The sequence below is a fragment of the Gymnodraco acuticeps genome, unplaced genomic scaffold (genome assembly GCF_902827175.1).
Source record: "Gymnodraco acuticeps unplaced genomic scaffold, fGymAcu1.1, whole genome shotgun sequence".
Lineage (NCBI taxonomy): Eukaryota > Metazoa > Chordata > Actinopteri > Perciformes > Bathydraconidae > Gymnodraco > Gymnodraco acuticeps.
The window spans coordinates 192,307-215,411 of NW_022990246.1; the positions used below are offsets into that span (position 1 = coordinate 192,307).

The window sequence follows — 23,105 nt, forward strand, 5'->3', positions numbered from 1 at the left end:
CGCTTTCCAGCGGTCTCGTGTGAACTGACACGTTTCTGGTGCCTGTTGCGTGTGGACCAGTCTATGGTGTGGACGGAAGACTTTTTGGATAACGATTGCGGTCCGTTTGCGCTATCGTCCTCGTGTGGCTCCAGAGATTGCTGTTGTTGTTTGACATAAGACAGAGAAACGGCTATAGCCAGGAAAAATAAATAAAAACAAAATTTAAAGTCACAAGCAAATTTATGAAGAATGTCTGAAGAGAAAGTGTAGAAAGTGAGTTAAAGGAATATAAAAGCATTAAATAATCAATAAAAAGTACAATATACTGAAAAGTCCACTGATTCTAACGTCTGATTACACTGGCTCTTTATCAATCACAAGCTCTCCTTCATACAAATAAAGTGCTTTACATTCATGATTCGCTAATTTAAGGAGCTAAACAAAAGTTCCATGTGAGCCCCTCTTTTATTATAAAACACACAGGTTCTTATAAAACAAGCCTTGTAGGAGTTGGGCCACAGAGCAGTGTTATTTCATTTTGCAGCTTCTAAGCCAACATTATTTTCATTTAAGGGCCACTTTCTAGCCTTTTCTGGAGCAAACTCCTATCAGTGACTATGTTTACATGCACAAAAATCCTTGTTCTGAAAACGTCGTGTAAACGTTGATGATGTAACGTCAGAGGTAACACATCGTTCACCAAGGTTATAAAGAAGGGAAGGAGTCAGGAGTTTAAAAATGATTAAATAACAAAAATCATGCCAGCGTGAGGATGTAATACTTTGTGTAGAAATAGAAGACTCACTCTAAGGTCAAATTAGATCAACATAAAATGCTGAACTTTTTTAAAGGTCACCTATTGTGCAAAACCCTCTTCTTCATGTCTCTTCTTCATCAACATGTATCCTCTCTTCTTCATGTCTCTTCTTCATCAACATGTGTCCCCTCTTCTTCATGTCTCTTCTTCATCAACATGTGTCCCCTCTTCTTCATGTCTCTTCTTCATCAACATGTGTCCCCTCTTCTTCATGTCTCTTCTACATCAACATGTGTCCCCTCTTCTTCATGTCTTTTCTACATCAACATGTGTCCCCTCTTCTTCATGTCTTTTCAAGTCAACAACATGTGTCCCCTCTTCTTCATGTCTTTTCAAGTCAACAACAAATGTGTATTAGTTTTGGATCCACATAAAGAATAACAAATACACGTTGTTTAAATGCATTTGGTTTGTTTTAAGTAGTTGAAGTTTCTTTGAGAACGTGATTCACAAATATCTTATCAATCCCGAATGATGACGCTTTTCAGCCAAGAGGTTCGGCTTCAAACTAAATGTGATTCAGACGATCTGCTCAGTCATTGATCACAGCTAGTTAGAAAACACATTTAGCATGTTCCATCACCACCAGCTGCCACCTCCCTATCCATGCATGCATTCATCTGGACATGTGTGAAGGACATTTAAAAGAATTGAGTTTCTGCGTCATGGTCTTGTGGGTTTGGAATGAAATTAGCTTCCAATACAGCAGAAGAATGTGAGAGTACTTCTCGAACTGAGTAACACACAAATTAATTTGGTTGTGAAATAATAATAATAATAATAACAACTGGTCTTTTGAGGCTTTGGTTCAGGTTTTCAGATTGTTTCAAGTAAAACCTTAGATGCTCCTTAAAAGTATACTGTGTAACATTTCCTTATTAAAAAGTCTAAAACGATTTGACCTATAATCGTTTGGTTGTGTTCCTACATTATCCCACATGTTTACCACACAGCCAGCGTTCTCTGACAGTCATACATGAACCTTCTCCCGGTTTAAATCCACACACATCTTTACTGGTTTCCAGATAATTGAGTCATCGTACATCTGGATGTGAAGCTACCACAGAAACAAGCTGAGCAAATGTTAGCCTTCAGCCGTCCATGTCTATTGGAGATCTTTAGGGCAGTCCCGAATAACATTTTTCGGGCTCCGGATATTCGGTATTAACCAGCAGCGGATATTCGGCACGCGCTTCAACATGTGTATTTCGGTTTATTCAAGGCATTCATTTTGTTATTCTACAGTATTGTTGTTTTATAGTTATTTGTTAATGTAACCCAATTTGTGTTCTTTGAAATTGAAAAGGATATCACATTGTGTTTGTTACTTTCGTTGCAGTTGTATATGTCTTAAGTGTAATTTGGCTTGGCTTCCTATTTTGTATGGACATGCTTTTATTTTGAAGGAGAGTTAGCGCTGTTGACAGGAAGTTGTTGTTGCTATGGAAACAACGTGACAGAGATTAATGGAGAAAAAGTAATAACATATAAAGACGGAGAAAGTAAACGATAACGTTTATGGTTAAGTGTTAGCACCCCCCGAAGAGGCACAAGCTCTTACGTTGATATTGGGGATTTCAATAAATTCAATTTGGCGTAGCGAATATCCGAATAACGAAATTGAAAACCGAATAGTAGGCCAACGACCGAATATTCGAATATTCGGGTACAGCCCTACTGATTTTAGTGACATATCGGCTCCGCGGAACTCAGCCTGAGCACACATATAGCCTGGCTGTGAGAGTGTGTGCTCAGGCTGAGTTCCGCGGAGTCTCGCAGACCCCACGCAGCAACCAGTAATCCAGCTCACACTGTCCGCTCCTCGCAGCAGCGAGCCCTGCAACGTCCCGCCAACACGGCACCCAGACCCCACGCAGCATTATCATCTGTTTGTCATTACTGGTGTCATTTTCTGGTTGCTAATAAACGCCATTGTAACACATAATCACTGATGTTCCGCTGTAACGGTGGTGGACTCATCAGAACAGAGTGGGCGAGCTGACCAATCAGAGCAGTGGGCTCACAGGGGGGGGGGGGGGGGGGGGGGGGGGGGGCAAGAGCTCCAACAAGGCGTGTAGGACTGAGAGTGAATACACATACTATACAGAGATGCTGTATGAGAAACCAATGTGAGTTTGGAAAATTGAAATTGTAAATCTATTCTAGTCGACCTGAACAATGGAATTATGATCAGTAGAAATGGCCATCACATGAGACCTTTAAGTGGAATCAGACTCATTTTCCGACCGCTTTCCATGCAAATACCATGTTCCCATTTTATTATTTTTCCTGCCCCAACCTGCATAGCCTTGCATGCCAAACCTGGCGTAGTTCACGGATTTAAAATGTCTAGACCTGTGTTGGAGTCCTGTTTTTTTTTTAAGAAAGGCTTCCTCTCACCTTTTCCACAGTGTTAAACTAAAAAAACAAAAAACCTAGTCTTCCATATTTCAATCTTCTGCTACAACCAACTCTTAGCTGCCTGGGAGTGTCGAAGGAGGATGAGAGCGATAAATCACACTCCTTAAAAACTGTACAAAAACAGAACCAGTGCGAATAAATTAAACACATTGCAAAAACAGAACATAAGATTTGGATGAGCGTTTGATGGGCAGATGAGTAGTGTTGTACTGTATCATTGGTATGCTTTGCAGGGAGTGTGGTCAACCTGCAGGTGCTGCCGTGCTCACACTTCTGCCCGACACAGTCTAAACAAAGCCAGTCCCACTTCCTGTCACTTAAAACGGGAGCGTCTTCAGCTGCTCGAAGGTGATGAAGAACTGAGAGAGAAGTGAGTTAAGGAACGTTTCATGACTCATAATCACAACAGTGAACAGGCTGAAATAAGCTCTGAAATATGAGCAACCTCGACTAATGCTAATAACTCTAAAGATAATGGGCAACTATTTTGAAATATTTGTTAAGTCTTTCAAAAAGGGAGAGTCATTTTTTCCCGCCTTTTTAAGTGAATATCTGTTGGACTGACAAAACAACTTTTCAACATTTGTTTTTATCTATGCTTATATTGTTTTTTTATGTACTTGAGTAAGGGCATTCTTGTAAAAAAGAGATGGCTATCAGCAGGCACGTGCACGCAGACAACAAACCTTTTTGTTCCTCCAGAGAAAGTGCCCTTTCCCCCCCCCCTTTTTAAAATTATTTAAAAAAATAAATGAATATATATCTACCGCTGTTTGGGCAGTTTCCCTTTCCAAAAATATATTGATTGAATACAAAATAAAAATATCAGGTCAGGAGATTAAACGGTGAAGTTCCGATGCTCTCTCTACCCTCCACAAAATGTCTGTGCACGTCCCTGGCTATCAACACCTTTTAAATATTTCAGATCCTATTTCATTTATTTTTATGGAATTGGACATTGTAAAACAAAGTTCCCCGTATTTCTTCGCCACTTAACTTTTGGGATTAAACCTCCACTGTCTCCAAAATAATATCCCAGAAATCCTTTCTGTGTTTTCCCCTGCTCTGATTAAACTTGTTTTAAGGATACGATGATGTTCCAGGGCCCGAGTCGCAGCCAGTTGGGCCAGAAGCCCTTATAGAGGGCGAAGAAGCCCTCGTTCTTCCACGTCAGCATCAGTCCGTCCAGAGTGCCTTTGTACATCGGGGCTCCCGAAGAAACTCGCTGGTTCATCATTCGGGTCCGAACCACGTCCACGGGGTTGGAGGCCAGCGCCCCCGCCAGGCCACACGTGAAACTCGCACTGTACACACAACCAGAAATTACACAAGGTTAAAGAGGACCAAAGGAGGAGTTTCATAAAACAGGGTGTATGCAGGAATCCTGAAGTCGAATGTAATTCCTTTCAAGACCTTTTTTAAGACCCTTTCCATACATTTTAAGACCTCATCGCAACTTTGAGTTTTAACCGGTTACCTTGGCGACACACTTGACCTCACATTGACTATATACAGTATTGATTGTCCTTCCTCCTTATCTTCCAACCGTTTGGACGCAAACTTGCATTTCCCCATAACGATGTTGTTTAACAACCGGCGTAAACGGAGCTTCGCGCGCTATCAAGCAGTGAGCGTGCGATGTCCTGTTCAGATGACGTCAAACCCAACGGGATGCCATAAATAAACTACACAGAATCTCACTACACACCTACGCCATGATTACATTCAGGCAGACTGTAGAACACAACCTCTTTGGACCATTTAGATACTTATTGAAAACAAGCTACAAAATGTCAACTTTTAATACTTTTTAAGACCTCGCAGATACCCTGTAAAAATAAAATCTATTCTGCCTAAAAAATACTGAGAAAACGAGTGGCAATTAGGTTTATATCAGGGGGGTCCAAACTTCTTTCACCGAGGGCCACATACAGAAAAACATACAAAGGGCTGGGCCGCTCACTAGAGGTATAGTGTCTCATAAGTTCAGTTATAAGTTAGCCAAATCAATCAAATGTAGGTATATGATGCGAGTGTTGGCAGCTCATCCCTTGGAACAGAAGCTTCAGATTGATTATAAAATAAGGAGAAATAGGAAGGGTGTATTTCAAGCTTGTTATCTAAATAAGTTATTGGGCTTTTTTCCTTATCAACTAAGAAAATGTTTCCAACTTTAATTGACTGGATTTATTTGAAAAGTGGTCTTATGGCCCATTTCCACTACAGCGCGGTTTAAGCGTGCCGTGCCCGGCCCATTTTTGGTTGCGTTTCCACTTGGGGTAGTTCTGGCTAGCGGGTACTTTTTCAGTTTTCTGGCTCTCCAAAATCGAGGTTCTTTGCGGGCCAACAACCGGGCTGAGTATGCTAAACTAGTGAGAGAATCGCTGGCAACTACAACAAAATTAACATATTTGACCGTGATTTAATTGTAACACACGTTTCTAAATGATGCCGAAGTAACAACATACTGATACCGGTTAGTAAAAACCATGAATTCATGCTTTGACAAGTCTGCAGACAGACGGCAGGCGAAGAACCTTTTAAAATGTGTGTTTTCTGAATGGAGATCGGCTAAGCTAACGCAGTATATGCTCCGACGGTCCACACTCACAACAACGGCCTACAGACATAAATAAAGCAGCGCCATGACACAGGCAGTCTGTGGTTTGTACTTGTTTAACTTTTGTCTAGTTTCTGAACAGATATGAGGAGCTGTGAGCTCTGAGGGCTAACTGCTAACGGCTGATGTTGGTTTTGTGTTTCGCATTGAAGATGGCGTCTCGGCTCCGCCTACACTGCGTTACTATAGTTACTGCCCCAGTTCCTAAACTGTAATGGAAACGCAGCAGAAAGTGAGCCTGGCCTAACGAGGCCTAGCCATACCGTACTAAGGCGAGCGAGGCCCTGCAGTGGAAAAGCGCCATTATTAAACTCATGAATACTACTGTGTAATATATGTTTACATTTATATTTAAGAAGTACAATATAAGACGAGCACAAGTCTCATTTATGGGCCATATTCCATTTTTTTAATTAGCTGAGGGCCGATTCAAAATGGTCCGCATTTGTAGTTTGGACACCCCTGTTCTATATGATACGGCTTATTATTGCAATATCTGTGTGATTATAAAGGGTCGCCATCCCTGAACTGTTAAACAATTAATAAACGTACATAAAGTGTGTCAGAATGGTGTCTCCCATGGCGCCAGACTTGAGGAGGTGCTTCTTCGTGATGTCGTAGACAGGAAGCTCCACCCCGACCACGATGGCCGCTCGCTGCGCCGTGGGGATGACACCCTGAGGGGGAGGAGAGGCGACACAGGAAATAAACCTCACTGTCACACAATTAAACAACATATAAGATCATGTTGGAGAATTCAATTTATATAAGATAAGATAAGAAGTACAATTTGGGAAATGTTTGCGTTGCAGCAGCATAAAAAGACATGGCATTAAACATTAGAGACATTAAAAGACCAGAAATAAACAATCCAAAATGTAAACGTCTCAAATATAAATAAAATAGCATTAAAAAAGTAGAAAAACATTTGGAAATACAAATTTACAGTAAGAAAATATAAGCAGGATATTATATTTACATTAATTGTGCAAGGATAGGATTATTAAATATTAGACTGAAAAAGTAATGTGTGATTTTAAGTCCAGGTATCAAGAGTAAGTATGTTAAAATGTACCTAAAGTATGGGTATTTCTTACAATAGAAATAACAGATCTTTTGGCTACTGGGGGGGCAATGAAAACACGTTGTGAACATTACCATATATATTTTTTAATGAATTTCTCGCAAAGAATGAATGGGGCGTTATCTTGGAAAACAGAAGGCCTGCATCAATTAGTCATAGAAAATCTCCTATTGGTTTTCCATGTAAAATATTAGAAAAAGCGTTTTCAGCATCAGAAATGTGGCGATTTTTCGGCTGCATCCCACAACACAGTACCCTCTACTCCTTCACACTCACTCTCTCTCTCACACACACACACACACACTCACTCTCACACACACACACACACTCACTCTCCACAGGCCTCTGGTGCCCTCTGTCTGGTAGATGTTCATGAAGTTGGACATCATGCTGCCCTGGAGCAGACTGCCCTGCGCCTGCATCCTGATCTGGAACAAAAACAGACACACAAACAAACAAATATATTTACACCATCACTTTCAACCCAGAACTTCCCTCAGTGGTTTAAGGAGTATGACGGTAGATGGCAGTAGGGAGGAAGCCATTGGATTATTTTAATTCATTGAAATATTTTAGACATTAAGTAGATGAAAAAACCTTCTTGGTGATTTACTATATCATTTTTACAGAACTTTGCTTTAAATCTTACAAGAGTTTAGGTTTCGTTTCAACATCGATGGGACACAAATGAAGACGTGGTTATATTTATTTGTATCCACGAATATGGTGAAATATTCTTTATTTATGTAAAAGGATATCATAAAGTTCAGGCAGCAGTTGACATTCAAAAAATAAAAATATAATGGAGTACATTTAATAACTCTGCATCATGGTGCAGTTAATTCGACAACTTTTTTTAAATGAAATCAATCAATTTGAGTGATATTTTGTTCATATCGCTGCAGTAAAGTAATCATACAAATGATAAGGCAAACCGTTGAACATTCACTTTGCTTTTTGGAGTGAACACAGCAAAAAACTTGTCCAAAAAATGTTATTAATCACCTTGAGGACGTCAGTGGGGTTTGCCAGAGACGAGGACAGCACTCCGGACACGACGCCACAGAAAACGTTGATGATCATCGTCTCATCTGGCAGGACAGAGACAAGAAATGATATTCATTTACACAGAAACCCAAATATCTGAGCGGACGCTGCCCATTTTTTGTGGCGTTAGATTCCAATACAACCACACGGCAAACCTAAACCTGCATCAAAACAAACATTTAAACCAGCGAGGAAGAGGGGGAAGGTAAACATGAAGCGGAAACAAAAAAAGGACACACATTAAAAAGGTGAAGTAATGTAAAACACTCTACTTCCCAATTCCCCTTAAATCAACCCTAATTTTCACATAACATTAAGATTCATTATTGTTCAATGAGTTCACTGAAAGCACATTTTGCTCTGGTTCATTGGTGCAGATATTTTAAAAAGCTGACTGAGCAGCAGGACAAATGTATAACGCCACTAAAATCAATACTTAGATTAAACTGCATGCGAAAGACTTTACTATAATGACACCAGACGTATGTTAAAGGTCACCTATCATGCTATTTTTAGGCAATAGCTTAGGTCTCAGATATATCAAAAATATATAAAAAAACATGTCTATGAAGTGTTTTGCTCAAAATACCAAACAGATCACCCATTCTAGCCATGCCTCATATCCCTCCATTTCACTTCCTGTTTCTAAAGTGCTGATTTGGGGACAAAGCTAAAAAAACAATAAAGAGGAGGGGGCTGAGCTCATGCGGGACCCGGCAGCTACTGTCTAAACTAAATGCTGCCGTGATGAAACGCCATATCATGGATTATCAAGGATTCTCTCTGAAACAGTTTAGAGCTCAAAGGCTTTCTCTCTTGCCGGTTATACCACAAGGTGAGTTCCTTTTTACTTCCTGCTTCTTCACACACATGCTCTCCAGTACAGGTTAGCTCTGAGTGTTAGCGATGCTAATGTAAACACAGACCATGTTACGTCCAGAACAGTCGGGCATTGTTTCTGATAGCAACATTCTGATAGTGCCGTGGGTCCACATTTCAGATATTACGTCATATCGGACGCAAATCTGGATCAGCTCCGTTGTTCCCCGTTTTTAGTTATGTATGTATGTTATATAGTTATTAGTATGTGGGTACGGAGGAAAAGAGAGAGGGTTGTATTTTCTGAAGCTGCGTGAGTTCCCCGACACACCGGGGACACATATTTATGTATAAAAGACATTAAAAAATGCATTTTGCATGATAGGTCCCCTTTTGTCTGCTTTGTTTGGTCTGTCCACCATGTACAGCGACCTTGGGTCCCGTGAAAGGCGCTTTATAAATTCCATTTATTATTATTATTTAAGAGTGTTACTGGTAAAAGGAGTGGTTATTATTTTATTCTCCTACCTTGATCTACTCTATTATTAATTGTATCTGTCTGATGTACTCTAATTGGTCATCAAATATTGAAAGGAGCAGAGGGCAAAGTGGAAGGAAGAGGGGTGGGGGGGGTTAGGATAGAGACAGTGAAAAGAGGAGTCGCATAAAGAAGGAACGATTCAATGTGAAATGACAAATAAATAAAGCAGACGGAGGTCATATAGGAAGAGACGGAGCCGAGTCCTCGACTTCCTGTCAGTCTCAATGGCGCCGGACAATCTTTGATAAATGTAGCGCTCTGCACAGAGGATGAGGCCAGAGCAACTCAACTGAGCCGGTTATTGTTTACAATTAGTCCTTATTGTGCACGCTGTTAGGGTTGTTATGGGACAAGTAAGTCAGGCTTCACCAACTCAAATGTAAGACTTTTTAAGACCACTTTGAATAGAATTCAAGACCTATTTCACGGCAAGAAAGTATGAAGGAAAATTGCTATGAAAGAAGAAATACGTCCCATAATGACTTACAAAGTAACTGTCTTCACGTTCAACATAAGAACGATGACTGAACATAACAGCACACAGAACTGTGTTAGCGTGTTAGACAAAAACCAGAAACTGCCTCACTCTGTGTGTGTGTGTGTGTGTGTGTGTGTGTGTGTGTGTGTGTGTGTGTGTGTGTGTGTGTGTGTGTGTGACAAGAGCTATCTTCTGGGGGAACTGAAAGGCTATTACCGTACTGGTTACTTTGCAGCCCGGACATTTCCCCCAAAACACATTTAGACGTGATCGAAACACAGAAGTACTTTTCAAATCCCATCATTTTTAAGATCTCCTAAATCACCAAAGACCTTTCTTATTTTTTGGATCAAATGTAAGACCCCATGGGAACCCTGGTAAGTGCCTGATTTACTGCACTTAAGAAATGAACAATTCTTATACTTTTGTATTCTTCAGATTTATTGGACAATTTTGCAAATGTCTGCACAATGCTACAACTTCTAAAACGGCACAGCTATCCTATTTTCATTTAGATATTTTATTTTTGTATATTTAAATGTCTTGTGTTTATTAATGCAAGTAAATGGCAATACATCTAATTCTGTTTAAAACTCTGCTGATTATGAAGCTGTTATTCAAGGAAACCCAAAACTCCACAGTAAAGATTCTCATATATACTTTAGGGCTGTAACTATTTTTATCCCTCAAGTGAAGTATATTTCATTTGTATAAGTCCATATTTTCCCTTTCATGTAATCACATTTTAAATCATGTGTAGTGTAAATAAAGTTAAATCACATCTAGAGTATATTTTGACCTACATCAAAAAAAGGTAGTGCCACAGACGATGCTCCATTGTACCATTGGCCAATATTCTTTGTTTATCGTTTTTGATATAAAATCCTATAATTTATTTAATATACAATAACATTTCAACAGTGACTGATTTAAAGCTTCAAGCTGAACAGAAACCACGTTGTTTTTTGAATTTGAATTTAATATATTGAATTGTGTGCTCTATATGAGATGGATGTTGGACAGGAGGGGGGGGAAGCACTTACAGCTGCTGTACGCCCCCCCCTGCTTCTCTTTCTGTCTCCACCCTTCCCTCTCCATCACTCCCCTCCTTACTGGAAGCTCTTCGTCTCTTATTTAGCTTGCAAATTAGTGCTGGCAGGTTAACACACCCAGTCTGTGCACAGCGCTTCAACACAGGTCGTCACGACGCATAAAACCCTTTGTTTTTAGTGGATGAGTAGCGTACAGCTTTAAGGCACATACAGTATTACTGCTGCAGGGGACATGACGCATTTTGAAAGCTGACCCTAAAGTTAGCATCGCACTGCTCTACAAAAAGTCAATAGGATTTTTCCATTGGATTTTTGATTATAAAACAATAAGCTCGATGGAAAACCAAAGTGTATGTTACAGATTTTCTTTATAAATGAACCAGACAATTTGGAACATATCTGACAAATCAGGGTACATGCAGGAATCCTGAAGTCAGATGTAAAACCTTTTAAGACCTTTTTAAGACCTTTTCCATACATTTTAAGACCTCATCGCCACTTGGAGTTCTAACCGGTTACCTTGGCGACACACTTTACCTCACATTGACTATAGACAGTATTGATTGTCCTTCCTCCTTATCTTCCAACCATTTGGACGCAGACTTGCATTTCCCCATAACGATGTTGCTTAGCAACCGGCGTAAACGGAGCTTCGCGCGCTATCAAGCAGTGAGCGTGCGATGTCCTGTTCAGATGACGTCAAACCCAACGGGATGCCATAAATAAACTACACAGAATCACACTACACACCTACGCAATGATTACATTCAGGCACACTGTAGAACACAACCTCTTTGGACCATTTATATACTTATTGAAAACAAGATACAAAATGTAATACCTTGGAAAAAGCCGTTTCATACTTTTTAAGACTGCGCGGACACCCTGAAAATGCTTCAAGTTCTAAAACGGCACGCTTTACCACTTTTAATTAAGATATTCTGCACACATGATTACACAATGATTACTCGTATTTCTTATGTATTTGGGATGTTAAGAGCATTCCATGGAATATAACAAAAAGAGTTTCTGAAGTGAATTACATACCCCACCTTTAAAGATAATACAAACATATACATTAAAATGTTTTAGCCTTATGATAAGCGATTGTAAGAGAGTTTTGTAAGAAAGCTAGAAGAGGCAGTAAACCCTCACCTTCAGGATGAGTGACAAACAGCCTCTTCAGAGAGTTGTAGGTCCCTATCTTGATTGTCCCGTAAGAGGCTTGTCTCAACAGAGCTGGAGAAATCCTGCAAAGATGAGGTGAAACATGTTCATTTCTCTTTACCCTGGAGGCGAACTAAAGACAAGTTCAGAAGAACAGGCAGTGCTTCTCATTTACTCAAACCCCCCCCCCCCCCCCCCCCCCCCCCACACACACACACACACCACAACACAGACTATAACACCCCCTGCTGTTAAATACCAACCAACTATGTGCAATATGTGCAATGTATATATAGATGCCGTTAATGACTGTGCAATATATACCTGGCTGCTAAATCCTAAGAACTGTTACAGGATGTGTATTTTGTACATTTGTATTATATCATAACTTTCTTTTTTACTTTAATACTTTTGAATGCATGTTAACATTAAGCTGTCTGTGGCTCTTTTTCTGCTGTAACAACGTACATTTCCCTTCTGTGGGACCAAGAAAGGTATTCTGATAACAGTGTTCATGTGATTTAGGATGCAAATCAAATACATTTCAGTCGTATCGAGGAGAGTGAAATCAAGGGATTGATGTAATATTAGCACTTGAATCATTCCCCACATCTTTTAAAGTCAAAGCGAAGCTCCCGCTTTCAAAATGAAATATGCATTTCCTCTCCCAGCGGGCTCCTTCAAAGCAGTATCACAGTTCACCCACCCACAAAGTGTAACAGCTCCGTGCACAAAGCTTTTTCCTGCACATCATGATGAGCACATGCTGTTTGCATCAGTATGGAGCACGGGGCAAGCTTGTAGCAATAACAAGTAACCAGATTGACTTTACAGCACATTGAGCTCAACTGAAAGGAGTCGCTCCCCAGGAACAGCAAGACATCGTGGTATTAAGAGTCTGCCGAAATCCTGATGTCTTCTTTGCTAAGAATTCACCCTTAAACCTACCAGGTCATGAGTTTCGTTAAGCAGATGAGGAGCTATCTGCTAAAGTGGCACAGAGCCGATGTGCGGGGATGATCTGTTGTGCTGACAGAAAACCCCATAATGCAGTTAATGCTTTATCACTACCTAGGTAGGGATGGGTACCGAGCCCCGGGATTAAACGGGCCCCGGGGCTGAATTATTAAAGACCGTGGTACCGTTAAGCTCCGACGTTATCGGTACTGGAGACATCTAAAACATATATGTCACATGTATTATTGCTACACAAACATTATATTGCAGTTTTAGTTTCGCCAACTCCGTTTCCAATACGCAAAAAGCGTCCATGATGATTTTTAGTATTTTCGATCTCTCTCCCCCGCCTGCTTGCGAGGGACACACACACACACACACACACACACACACACACACACACACACACACACACACACACACACACACACACACACACACACACACACACACACACACACACACACACACACACACACACACACACACACACACACACACACACACACACACACACACACACACACACACACACACACACACACACACACACACACACACACACACACACACACACACACACACACACACACACACACACACACACACACACACACACACACACACACACACACACACACACACACACACACACACACACACACACACACACACACACACACACACACACACACCACACACACACACACACACACACACACACACACACACACACCACACACACACACACACACACACACACACACACACACACACACGAGATGGCGGAGAGAACGCGCTCCGAGGTGTGGTTAAACTTTACCCGTCTCGATGTGGAGAATACTCGTTACCAAAAGTGCAATAAGAGTTCAGCATGTGAGGGCGGTAACACGAGCAATTTGTCTAAACATTTAGCAAAAGTGCTCCACATGCAGACGGAGGAATGCACCGGGCTCGACCGTCTTTCTAGCAGCTCTGTAGCCCCATCCACGAGTAACGTTTCCACGTCAGGTGTTATGTATGCTAGCAGCAACACACAGAGTTAACTCAATGATACAAACATGGGTTAATGATTAGAGGAAACTGAGTTATTTAGTTAGTTAAAGTTTATTCTGTCAGATTATTTAATACGATTTGTTAAAACATTGTTGTTTCTTTTGATGTGAAATATTATGTATTTAATTTAAATAAAATGTTAGTTTTGTTCACAATTTGTTTAGTTTACCTTTTTTTTCTCTCCAAAAGAACCGATAAGAGTACCGTTAAAAGACCGGACCGATAAGCGGTATCGATAAAAGTAGTAGTACCGTTAAAACCTTAACGATACCCATCCCTATACCTAGGTTTGTTTAATACCTCTCTACATCAACACAACAATATTAAACTTGTTATAACTCTCATGCATAAAAATACTTTCCCATACATTTCTTATACATCTAACCTATAACTAGAAAGGTATTTGGAGTAGAGCTAATGAATTCATCTCCACCTGTGTGTTGACTTGATACAAAAACTCACCTGATTGTGACGTATATTCAGTATTTTTATATTGTCAGGGCAGTACAAAAAAAAAGGGGATTATGGGTAACGGAGAAGATGTTTTCCTAATTAAGGCAGCAGAGCATCTACATAGTAACATTGTCAAACAGTCTTGCTTTCGACCATAACATCCTATTTCCCGCTGACTTTGCCTCAAATGAGCAGGATGACCAAACTGGGTGTTAACAAAGAGCCTACAAAACATGAACATGATAAAGGCATCCTTCTTACCCAGAGTAGAGCGCTTTTAGGCCTTCCTCTTTGCCGATCTTGAAGAGGGCGTGGCACATGCCTCTGTAGCGAATCTCCGTGTACTGAGACTGACCCTGGACCTGTAGCCGGGTCTTAGTCAGGTCAATGGGAAACGTCCCTGAGGATTACAAATATTAGGACAAATTAAAATAGAAAAAGCTTTATAGAAATACTTAAAGGTGACCTATTATGCAAAATCCACTTGTTCATGTCTCTTCTACATCAACATGTGTCCCCTCTTCTTCATGTCTCTTCTACATCAACATGTGTCCCCTCTTCTTCATGTCTCCTCTACATCAACATGTGTCCCCTCTTCTTCATGTCTCCTCTACATCAACATGTGTCCCCTCTTCTTCATGTCTCTTCTACATCAACATGTGTCCCCTCTTCTTCATGTCTCTTCTACATCAACATGTGTCCCCTCTTCTTCATGTCTCTTCTACATCAACATGTGTCCCCTCTTCTTCATGTCTCTTCTATATCAACATGTGTCCCCTCTTCTTCATGTCTCTTCTACATCAACATGTGTCCCCTCTTCTTCACGTCTCTTCTACATCAACATGTGTCCCCTCTTCTTCATGTCTCCTCTACATCAACATGTGTCCCCTCTTCTTCATGTCTCCTCTACATCAACATGTGTCCCCTCTTCTTCATGTCTCTTCTACATCAACATGTGTCCCCTCTTCTTCATGTCTCTTCTACATCAACATGTGTCCCCCTCTTCTTCATGTCTCCTCTACATCAACATGTGTCCCCTCTTCTCATGTCTCTTCTACATCAACATGTGTCCCCTCTTCTTCATGTCTCCTCTACATCAACATGTGTCCCCTCTTCTTCATGTCTCTTCTACATCAACATGTGTCCCCTCTTCTTCATGTCTCTTCTACATCAACATGTGTCCCCTCTTCTTCATGTCTCTTCTATATCAACATGTGTCCCCTCTTCTTCATGTCTCTTCTACATCAACATGTGTCCCCTCTTCTTCATGTCTCTTCTACATCAACATGTGTCCCCTCTTCTTCATGTCTCTTCTACATCAACATGTGTCCCCTCTTCTTCATGTCTCTTCTTCATCAACATGTGTCCCCTCTGTGGAAAGAGACTCTGAAAGTTTCAGGAACAAAGATTCTCTCTCTTTTTGATCCATTTCTATAAAAACCTGTCTTAAAATGAGCTGATCAGATTTTGGCCACTTTGTGATGTCATAACGATGTTTTGGCTTGTGTAACCATTAGCCAATCAGCAACCAAGGTAACCCCCCCACCTTATCACCTGAATCTCCTCCTAGTGTTCTTTTTAACCAAATCTCTCTCATACCTCATTCACACCAACGCAACTCCGGTTCAAGCTCCGTGCTAGAGCTTTTCAGGTTCAGAACCGGTTCTTCGGTTTAGCTCCGGCTCTTTTCACACTGCCCAGAGTCCGATTGGTGCTGCGTCATTGTTTGCGTCATGACGTAACCCTTTGCGTGCCTGCTTCATAGAGCCAAACCGCGCGGAAACCCCTCACAGCTGACACCGTCAACAACAACAATGGCCGATTGTGTTCCAGCTTCCTCTGTACCTCTTCGGAAGACTAGATTCCCAGTAGGTAGCTGGTCTCTTCAGGGGACCACTGCTGCTTGTTAAGTTTCTCCATCGTTGTGTACAAGCTGGATAAAACGCGGGTTTTTTGTTGTTGTTCAGGAGTTGATCCCGCCCCTGCCCCCGTCTCGACGTAAGCGTGACGTATGCGGTGCTTTTGCTCTGGCCGGACAATTTTTTGGTGCTCGAAATGAACCGGATTCCGGAGCTAAGAGGCTGCTCCGCTGCAGTGTGAACAGGAAAACCCGGTGCTTTTCAAGCTCCAGCTCCGAACCGGCCCTGAAACACTGTTGGTGTGAATGAGGTATCAGAGGGGCGTGGGGAGGGGCTCCTTATTTTCATCTAAAGTAACAGACAGAGAATCAGCACTTTTGAAACAGGGCTGAAACAGAGGGGATTATGGGATGCTGCCATGATCTGTTTGGTGTTTCAGCCAATCAGAGACAGGTTCTGTATATATCTGAGACCTGTGATATATTGATGAGAAACAGTAAAATAGGGGACCTTTAACCCTCTGACGCCGGCGCGTCCAGGTGCGCATAATTTTACATAATTAATCATATATTTTCGATTATAAGGAGTAGAAATATGATTCAGATATCCGCGGAATCGCTGGAAGAGTAGCTTTCCAGCGATATCTCCCGTGAGACTGTAACCAGGGCACAGCAGCCAATATGGCCGCTCAAAGCAGCTTGACTTTACACTGTGTGGGATTGGTGGATTTGTGTGTCAGTCAAGGAAATCTCGGCCGGCAGCCATCATGGTCTGAAATGACCAATGGACATCGAGAAATCACTAAGGACCTACCCACCAAGTAAACAAAACATAAACCACGTGTCTCCCATCAGTTTATGTCTTTGAGGAGAGAGAGAGAGACAGAGAAAATGGCTAAAAAAAACTTTACAGTTGCCGACTTCGCTAGAGATTTTTTTCGCTAGCAGCAGTGAAGATAGAGCCTCAGAACCTGAAGTTTTCCACTCTTCTGAAGAAGAAGAACACAAAGACAACAACAAGGATCCATTTGGACATGGGTAAGTGTAAATATTACAGTAATAGTGTACTGGCAATGTGTGGGCAATACCGCAAAAATGAACAATAGGTTTATTGATATATATTTTTTATCGATAGTCATAAACTTTTTATTGGGACAAAATAGACTCTCCATTAGCAAACGTTTACTCTGTGTTAACGTTATTTTGGTGTGTAAAAGTGAGATTACATGTGTAGAGGATTAAATTAATCATTTATTCCTCCCACAACGGAGACATTTACAGTGACCACTAGAAGCCAACTCCATCGATCAAGCTGGCTGAAACGTTCTCTCCCTCTTCTTCTCATGCTCCCTGTCACTCTCCTTTAACTCCTCCGGTGACTTTCTTTTATTTGAAGATTGTTTTTTGGCCGGTGCTTGGCCAGGTACCGCTGGTATTAAAAACATTTTGAACGAATGGTTAGGTGGCGCGATAGTCTGTAGTGAAGGAGCGCGCTCCGGCTCGCGGGAGCCTGCTCGCGCTGCGCTCCGGCTCGCGGGAGCCTGCTCGCGCTGCGCTCCGGCTCGCGGGAGCCTGCTCGCGCTGCGCTCCGGCTCGCGGGAGCCTGCCCGCGCTGCGCTCCGGCTCGCGGGGAGCCTGCTCGCGCTGCGCTCCGGCTCGCGGGAGCCTGCTCGCGCTGCGCTCCGGCTCGCGGGAGCCTGCTCGCGCTGCGCTCCGGCTCGCGGGAGCCCTGCTCGCGCTGCGCTCCGGCTCGCGGGAGCCTGCTCGCCTGCGCTCCGGCTCGCGGGAGCCTGCTCGCGCTGCGCTCCGGCTCGCGGGAGCCTGCTCGCGCTGCGCTCCGGCTCGCGGGAGCCTGCTCGCGCTGCGCTCCGGCTCGCGGGAGCCTGCTCGCGCTGCGCTCCGGCTCGCGGGAGCCTGCTCGCGCTGCGCTCCGGCTCGCGGGAGCCTGCTCGCGCTGCGCTCCGGCTCGCGGGAGCCTGCTCGCGCTGCGCTCCGGCTCGCGGGAGCCTGCTCGCGCTGCGCTCCGCAGCAAACAGCGGTTTGCTTTTCACCCAACAACGACAACCGACTCACGAAACGCTATGTTGTAGCGTTAATAAACGAAACAATTTAACAAAATTGCTAGTCAAAATACCAATAACACAGGACATTTTTTTTTTTAAAGCAATATTTTTAGTGGCCGAGCGGGCAAGTGGAAAGTACGTTATGCTGGGCGGGGTGACTAAATAGTGCTTCCGGGCCAGCGGGCCATTTATAATGTTGAGCCCTGCCGTCTTTTTGAAGTGTGCCACATTATTTACTTGCTGCATGAATATCCTTTGGGAACTTAAGACTGCCTTTGTTGTTTATTGCATTTACATTTATTCACACTGCCTGTATTTATATTTTTCGATAATTGGCTTCATATTTTCTATTGATATTTTGCTGTAGCTAGCTTGTCTTTTAAACTTGTTTTGTACCCGTTTTTGCATCTTGTTGTTAGTAACATTAATTTGTTTAATGTTTTGCACCAGGGAATCACAAATACTGTGTTCAAGAGCTGCCCAACCCTTTCATTTCAACACTTCTATTGTGATTCACTTCTATACATTTCATGATTTATGCAATACTTGCTTTGACATTTATTGTTATGGACTTGTACACCAAAGCAAATTCCTTGTTTGTGATAAAGTACCTTAGTACATTATGTCAATCTAAACCATCCTAATAATAAAAGTTAGCGCTGAGCTTCAGTCTGCAATGTTCAAAACAACAGATAAAGCCAGAAATGTAGGTGTAGTCATGGACTCTGACCTGAGTTTCAACAGTCACATTAAAACAGTTACTAAATCAGCCTACTATCACCTAAAGAATATATCTAGGATTAAAAGACTAATGTCACAGCAGGATTTGGAAAAACTTGTCCATGCTTTTATCTTCAGTAGACTCGACTACTGCAATGGTGTCTTCACAGGTCTCACTAATCTATTAGAAAGCTGGAGCTGATTCAGAACGCCGCTGCTCGAGTCCTCACTAACACTAAGAAAGTGGATCACATCACTCCTGTTCTGAAGTCTTTACACTGGCTTCCTGTGTGTCAAAGAATAGATTTCAAAATACTGCTACTGGTTTATAAAGCACTGAATGGTTTAGGCCCAAAATACATTTCTGACCTCCTGCTAAATTATGAACCATCCAGAACTCTCAAGTCTTCTGGGACGGGTCTGCTTCCTGTCCCCAGAGTCAGAACTAAACATGGAGAAGTTCAGTTAATATGCTTCAAATATCTGGAACAAACTCCCAGAAACCTGCAGGTCCGCTGCAACTCTGACTACTTTTAAATCCAGACTAAAGACTTTTCTTTTTTATGCTGCTTTTAATTGAACTATTCACATCTTAGACTGCACTGTAACTTTTATTCATGTATTTTGTCTTTCAATGTTTATTGTTATCTTTTTTAATGCTATTTTATTAATGTCTTTAATTTTTGTAAAGCACTTTGAATTGCCTTGTGTTGAAAGGTGCTATATAAATAAACTTGCCTTGCCTAAAGCAAAACCAGTTCGTACACATTTTAAAAGTGTGTTTCTCCGATGCCTGCAAATAAACATAAATGCAAGGACTATTTGCATAGCACATGCACTGCCATGGAAAACAAACGTTTAAACCAGCATAACAGAGGACGGTGAGTATCTGCATGTTGTGGTGCATCACCATCACGTAGCCTACCGAATTCTGCGACAATCGAGGCCATTCCTCCGTAGATGAACGGTTTCCAGTTCAGGTTGGACATCTCTGCAGATTCAGCTTCTGCCTCCACCTGCTGCAGACCCGCTAAAAACAAGAGCAGGAGGCCCACAAAGAGGTCAACACAGTGCTGCAACTTCAGACAATACAACATGGCGATACACGATGAGTTCTAATAATGCTACAGATGAACGAGGCTCCTCAGCATCAGCATCCCCACCGTACTGCGCCGGAAAGAGATACCCGCTGAGCCCAACACCGCGGAGAGAGCGGTCATATTTGTTGTGCGGGTTGCTATTGGCCGCGAGAGCTGTCAATCAAGAATAACGCGATCCGATTGGCTGGTGCGCCGGGAGAGGGCAGGGATTGGTCTGTGACGGCAACAATGTCACGAGAATTACATTTAGTTGTATATTGTTATTTTGGGCTGACTTCAAACCACATTTTAATATTTTAACTAATAACTAAAACAATATAGTACCACCATTAAAAACAATTGTGAATAAAAAGTCAATCGAAACGGACAAATTGTGCATTTAACAAATATTTATTCTGAAATATGAAAATGTATTTTCTCTTTTTTTATTTACTTATGCAATTGTTTCATTGCTTTATATATCTACTATGAACTTCTTTTATACAAATAATAGGATGTTAATATATATTGAATACAAAAAGTAAAACATATATATATATATATATATAATGTGCATATGATCAAGACAGACCCTACCTTATTGTTAATATCTAAAACACTATTTTCAGTAATGATTTAAACATTTAATACAATTAAAATAAGGTCTAAATGGCAAGATGTTTTTATTAACCCTAAATAAGTAGGAAACCAGGGAGAAATGTGTTTTCTAATTTGATTTTTTCGTGGAGGATATAACACATCAATTTAAGTAATGATTAAAAATGTAAAAAATGAAAATACTGTCGTAACGGCTGTTTTTGACGGTTAGTTTGAAACTGTCTAACGGTCGGCTAACACTTGTGGAGATTAACAGCCAGCTTGATAACGAGTTAGCAACTCGTTACTGTTGAATAAAGCTAACATGTCACGTACCTGGAGTGTAGAGAAAATCCGCAAAGGGCTATTCCACTTGGTTTCCCATGACTAAAGAGGGCTACGTATACGTGGCTTGACTTTTACAAGCAGAAAACTTATCGTCTGCTGTTAGCTTCTCATTTTCAGCTAATGTCAAATCAAGCTTCTTCTTCTACGGTGTTAATTTTCGATTGGCAAACTAGCATAGAGGTGAATTACTGCCACCTACTGGACTGAGTGAGTAGTGTGAATATTCTGTAGTGGGAAAACCATTTGTTTCGCTGTTTTTTTTAGGAATAATTTCAAATCTAAAAAACTAGTTTGTATTTTGCAAGACATTTCGAATATATTTGTTGCTACCTGATGCGTTGTGAGGAGACACAGTTTGTTAGTTTCTAGCGGTAATGGGTTTGTTAATGTTTTGTGTAATTTTTTTGGTGTAATTATGTAATTTTTACCAAAGATGAAAGTAAATAGAATCTTTCTATAACATGAAAAACATCTTAATCGTATCTTCTGTAAATATATAGTTAAACATTAGATGTTGTAAAAACGACATAGAGGCTTTTTAAGAAAATGTATGTTTTTATTGTTTGGAATCTGTTTATATATTCTGACCTGCTGTATTTCCTTGCATACTTAAGGAGAAATAAGATTTTGGAGTAATGACATCAATCATGTCACCTAAATACTGTCTATTGTAAAGTTTTTTTTTATTATAACCCATGTGTGGAGTCACTTATCATGGAGTGACTGTTAATGCCTGGTGACTATATAGTGATGCAAAGAGGTTACACACATTCCCCTTAAAATGTCTGACTCCAATACGTCAATAAATTGAATCCAACATTTTGAACCTGTCTTCATCCAATCTTCAGATTTAGGTTCTGGAAATATATGCAAATTAAAATAATGTCACATTTGCATATCAAAACATAACATTTTGATTACAAAAAATATTTGTAATAATGTAGTTAATCAACTGAGGAGGTTTCATGGTGATATTTACCCTAAAGTCAACAATAGTGTCTCTTGTTAAAATTCTTTGTAGAAGCTCAAATAAAACCCTCAAAATGCATTTAAATTATGACTGTCCTGTCCACCTCATAACCATCTCACACAGCATCTGCCTACAATGTTAATCTTCAGTAAAAAAACATTTTCAGATATTGTCAAAGTAATGCAGGGCAGTTGAAGCCCAATTAAGAGTTGGTGGAAACTTCACGTGTGGAAAAACGTGGAGTGATGCCATTCCTCTTCCTCTGGTTCTTCTTCTTCTTTTCATTAGCAATGCACTACTGAAGTACATGCTTAATGACAGGCACAGTGACCGGTGTCTAATGACAGGTCCCACATTATTGTTATGAATCCAGACAGTAGTGCTGTGGATTAGAGAGTGGTGCGCAGCAGCCGAATGACACGCTGGTAAAGCTGCTGGACAACTGACACAATATTCCTGAGAAAATCGAGAAGAACAAGAATGAGAAATAAAGAGGGGAGTGGTTAGAAATAACTACAATCATCTCATCACACTTGTATTCCTCCACGTTGCAGTTTTCAAGCATGCCTTTCCAAAGAAGCATCATTTATATCCTATTAGACATGTGTGTAAAATAGTCAAAATGTCCGTTTTGGCTAAATTTCTTCACTCATGTCTCAGGTGTGAAAATGATTCTTGGTCACAACAAGGCAGGAAAACCGCCAAATGTAACTGGATACAATATGCAATTCTGTTTTTTGTGTGTGTCCCCATTAGTTAACTAGACACACACTTAGGAAAATAGGGTCCAAGTTTAAACATCTCAGAATTATCCTCTAAGGGAAAGTGCAGCAGAGGGAAAAAGTAAGAATACTGGAAAAACACCCACTAAAAACTCAGAACTTGTGTAAGACACAAACTCACCGAGCTCCGTGGGAGAAGCAGTTGTTGCGGTTTGGGTGGAGGCAGAAGAGCGAGGCCACGCAGTAAACACAGC

General features: G+C 41.2%; 1 protein-coding gene across 2 annotated transcripts; it reads right to left on the reverse strand.

Moving 5' to 3' along the window:
- Positions 1 to 2,994: 2,994 nt before the first annotated feature.
- Positions 2,995 to 21,318, reverse strand: slc25a14 (solute carrier family 25 member 14). Of its 2 annotated transcripts, XM_034220496.1 has the most exons (9): positions 21,148 to 21,318; positions 20,061 to 20,165; positions 14,756 to 14,894; positions 12,017 to 12,111; positions 7,930 to 8,015; positions 7,257 to 7,352; positions 6,393 to 6,517; positions 4,311 to 4,524; positions 2,995 to 3,579 (listed from the first exon to the last, which is right to left on the reverse strand). In XM_034220496.1, the coding sequence occupies exons 2-9, from the start codon at positions 20,122 to 20,124 to the stop codon at positions 3,538 to 3,540; spliced, it is 861 nt and encodes a 286-aa protein (XP_034076387.1). In that variant the 5' UTR covers positions 20,125 to 20,165; positions 21,148 to 21,318; the 3' UTR covers positions 2,995 to 3,537. The 2 variants fall into 2 exon arrangements, with proteins under 2 accessions (XP_034076387.1, XP_034076386.1); XM_034220495.1 differs by lacking the exon at positions 21,148 to 21,318 and having other exon boundaries at positions 20,061 to 20,297.
- Positions 21,319 to 23,105: the final 1,787 nt, after the last annotated feature.

Coding starts and splice junctions, on each gene's coding strand:
- slc25a14 (XM_034220495.1), bottom strand. CDS start 20,232: ATGTTGTATTGTCTGAAGTTGCAGCACTGTGTTGACCTCTTTGTGGGC. Junction 12,112..14,755: donor CTAAAAGCGCTCTACTCTGG/GTAAGAAGGATG, acceptor TCATCTTTGCAG/GATTTCTCCAGCTCTGTTGA. Junction 7,353..7,929: donor ACCCCACTGACGTCCTCAAG/GTGATTAATAAC, acceptor TTTTTGTTCCAG/ATCAGGATGCAGGCGCAGGG.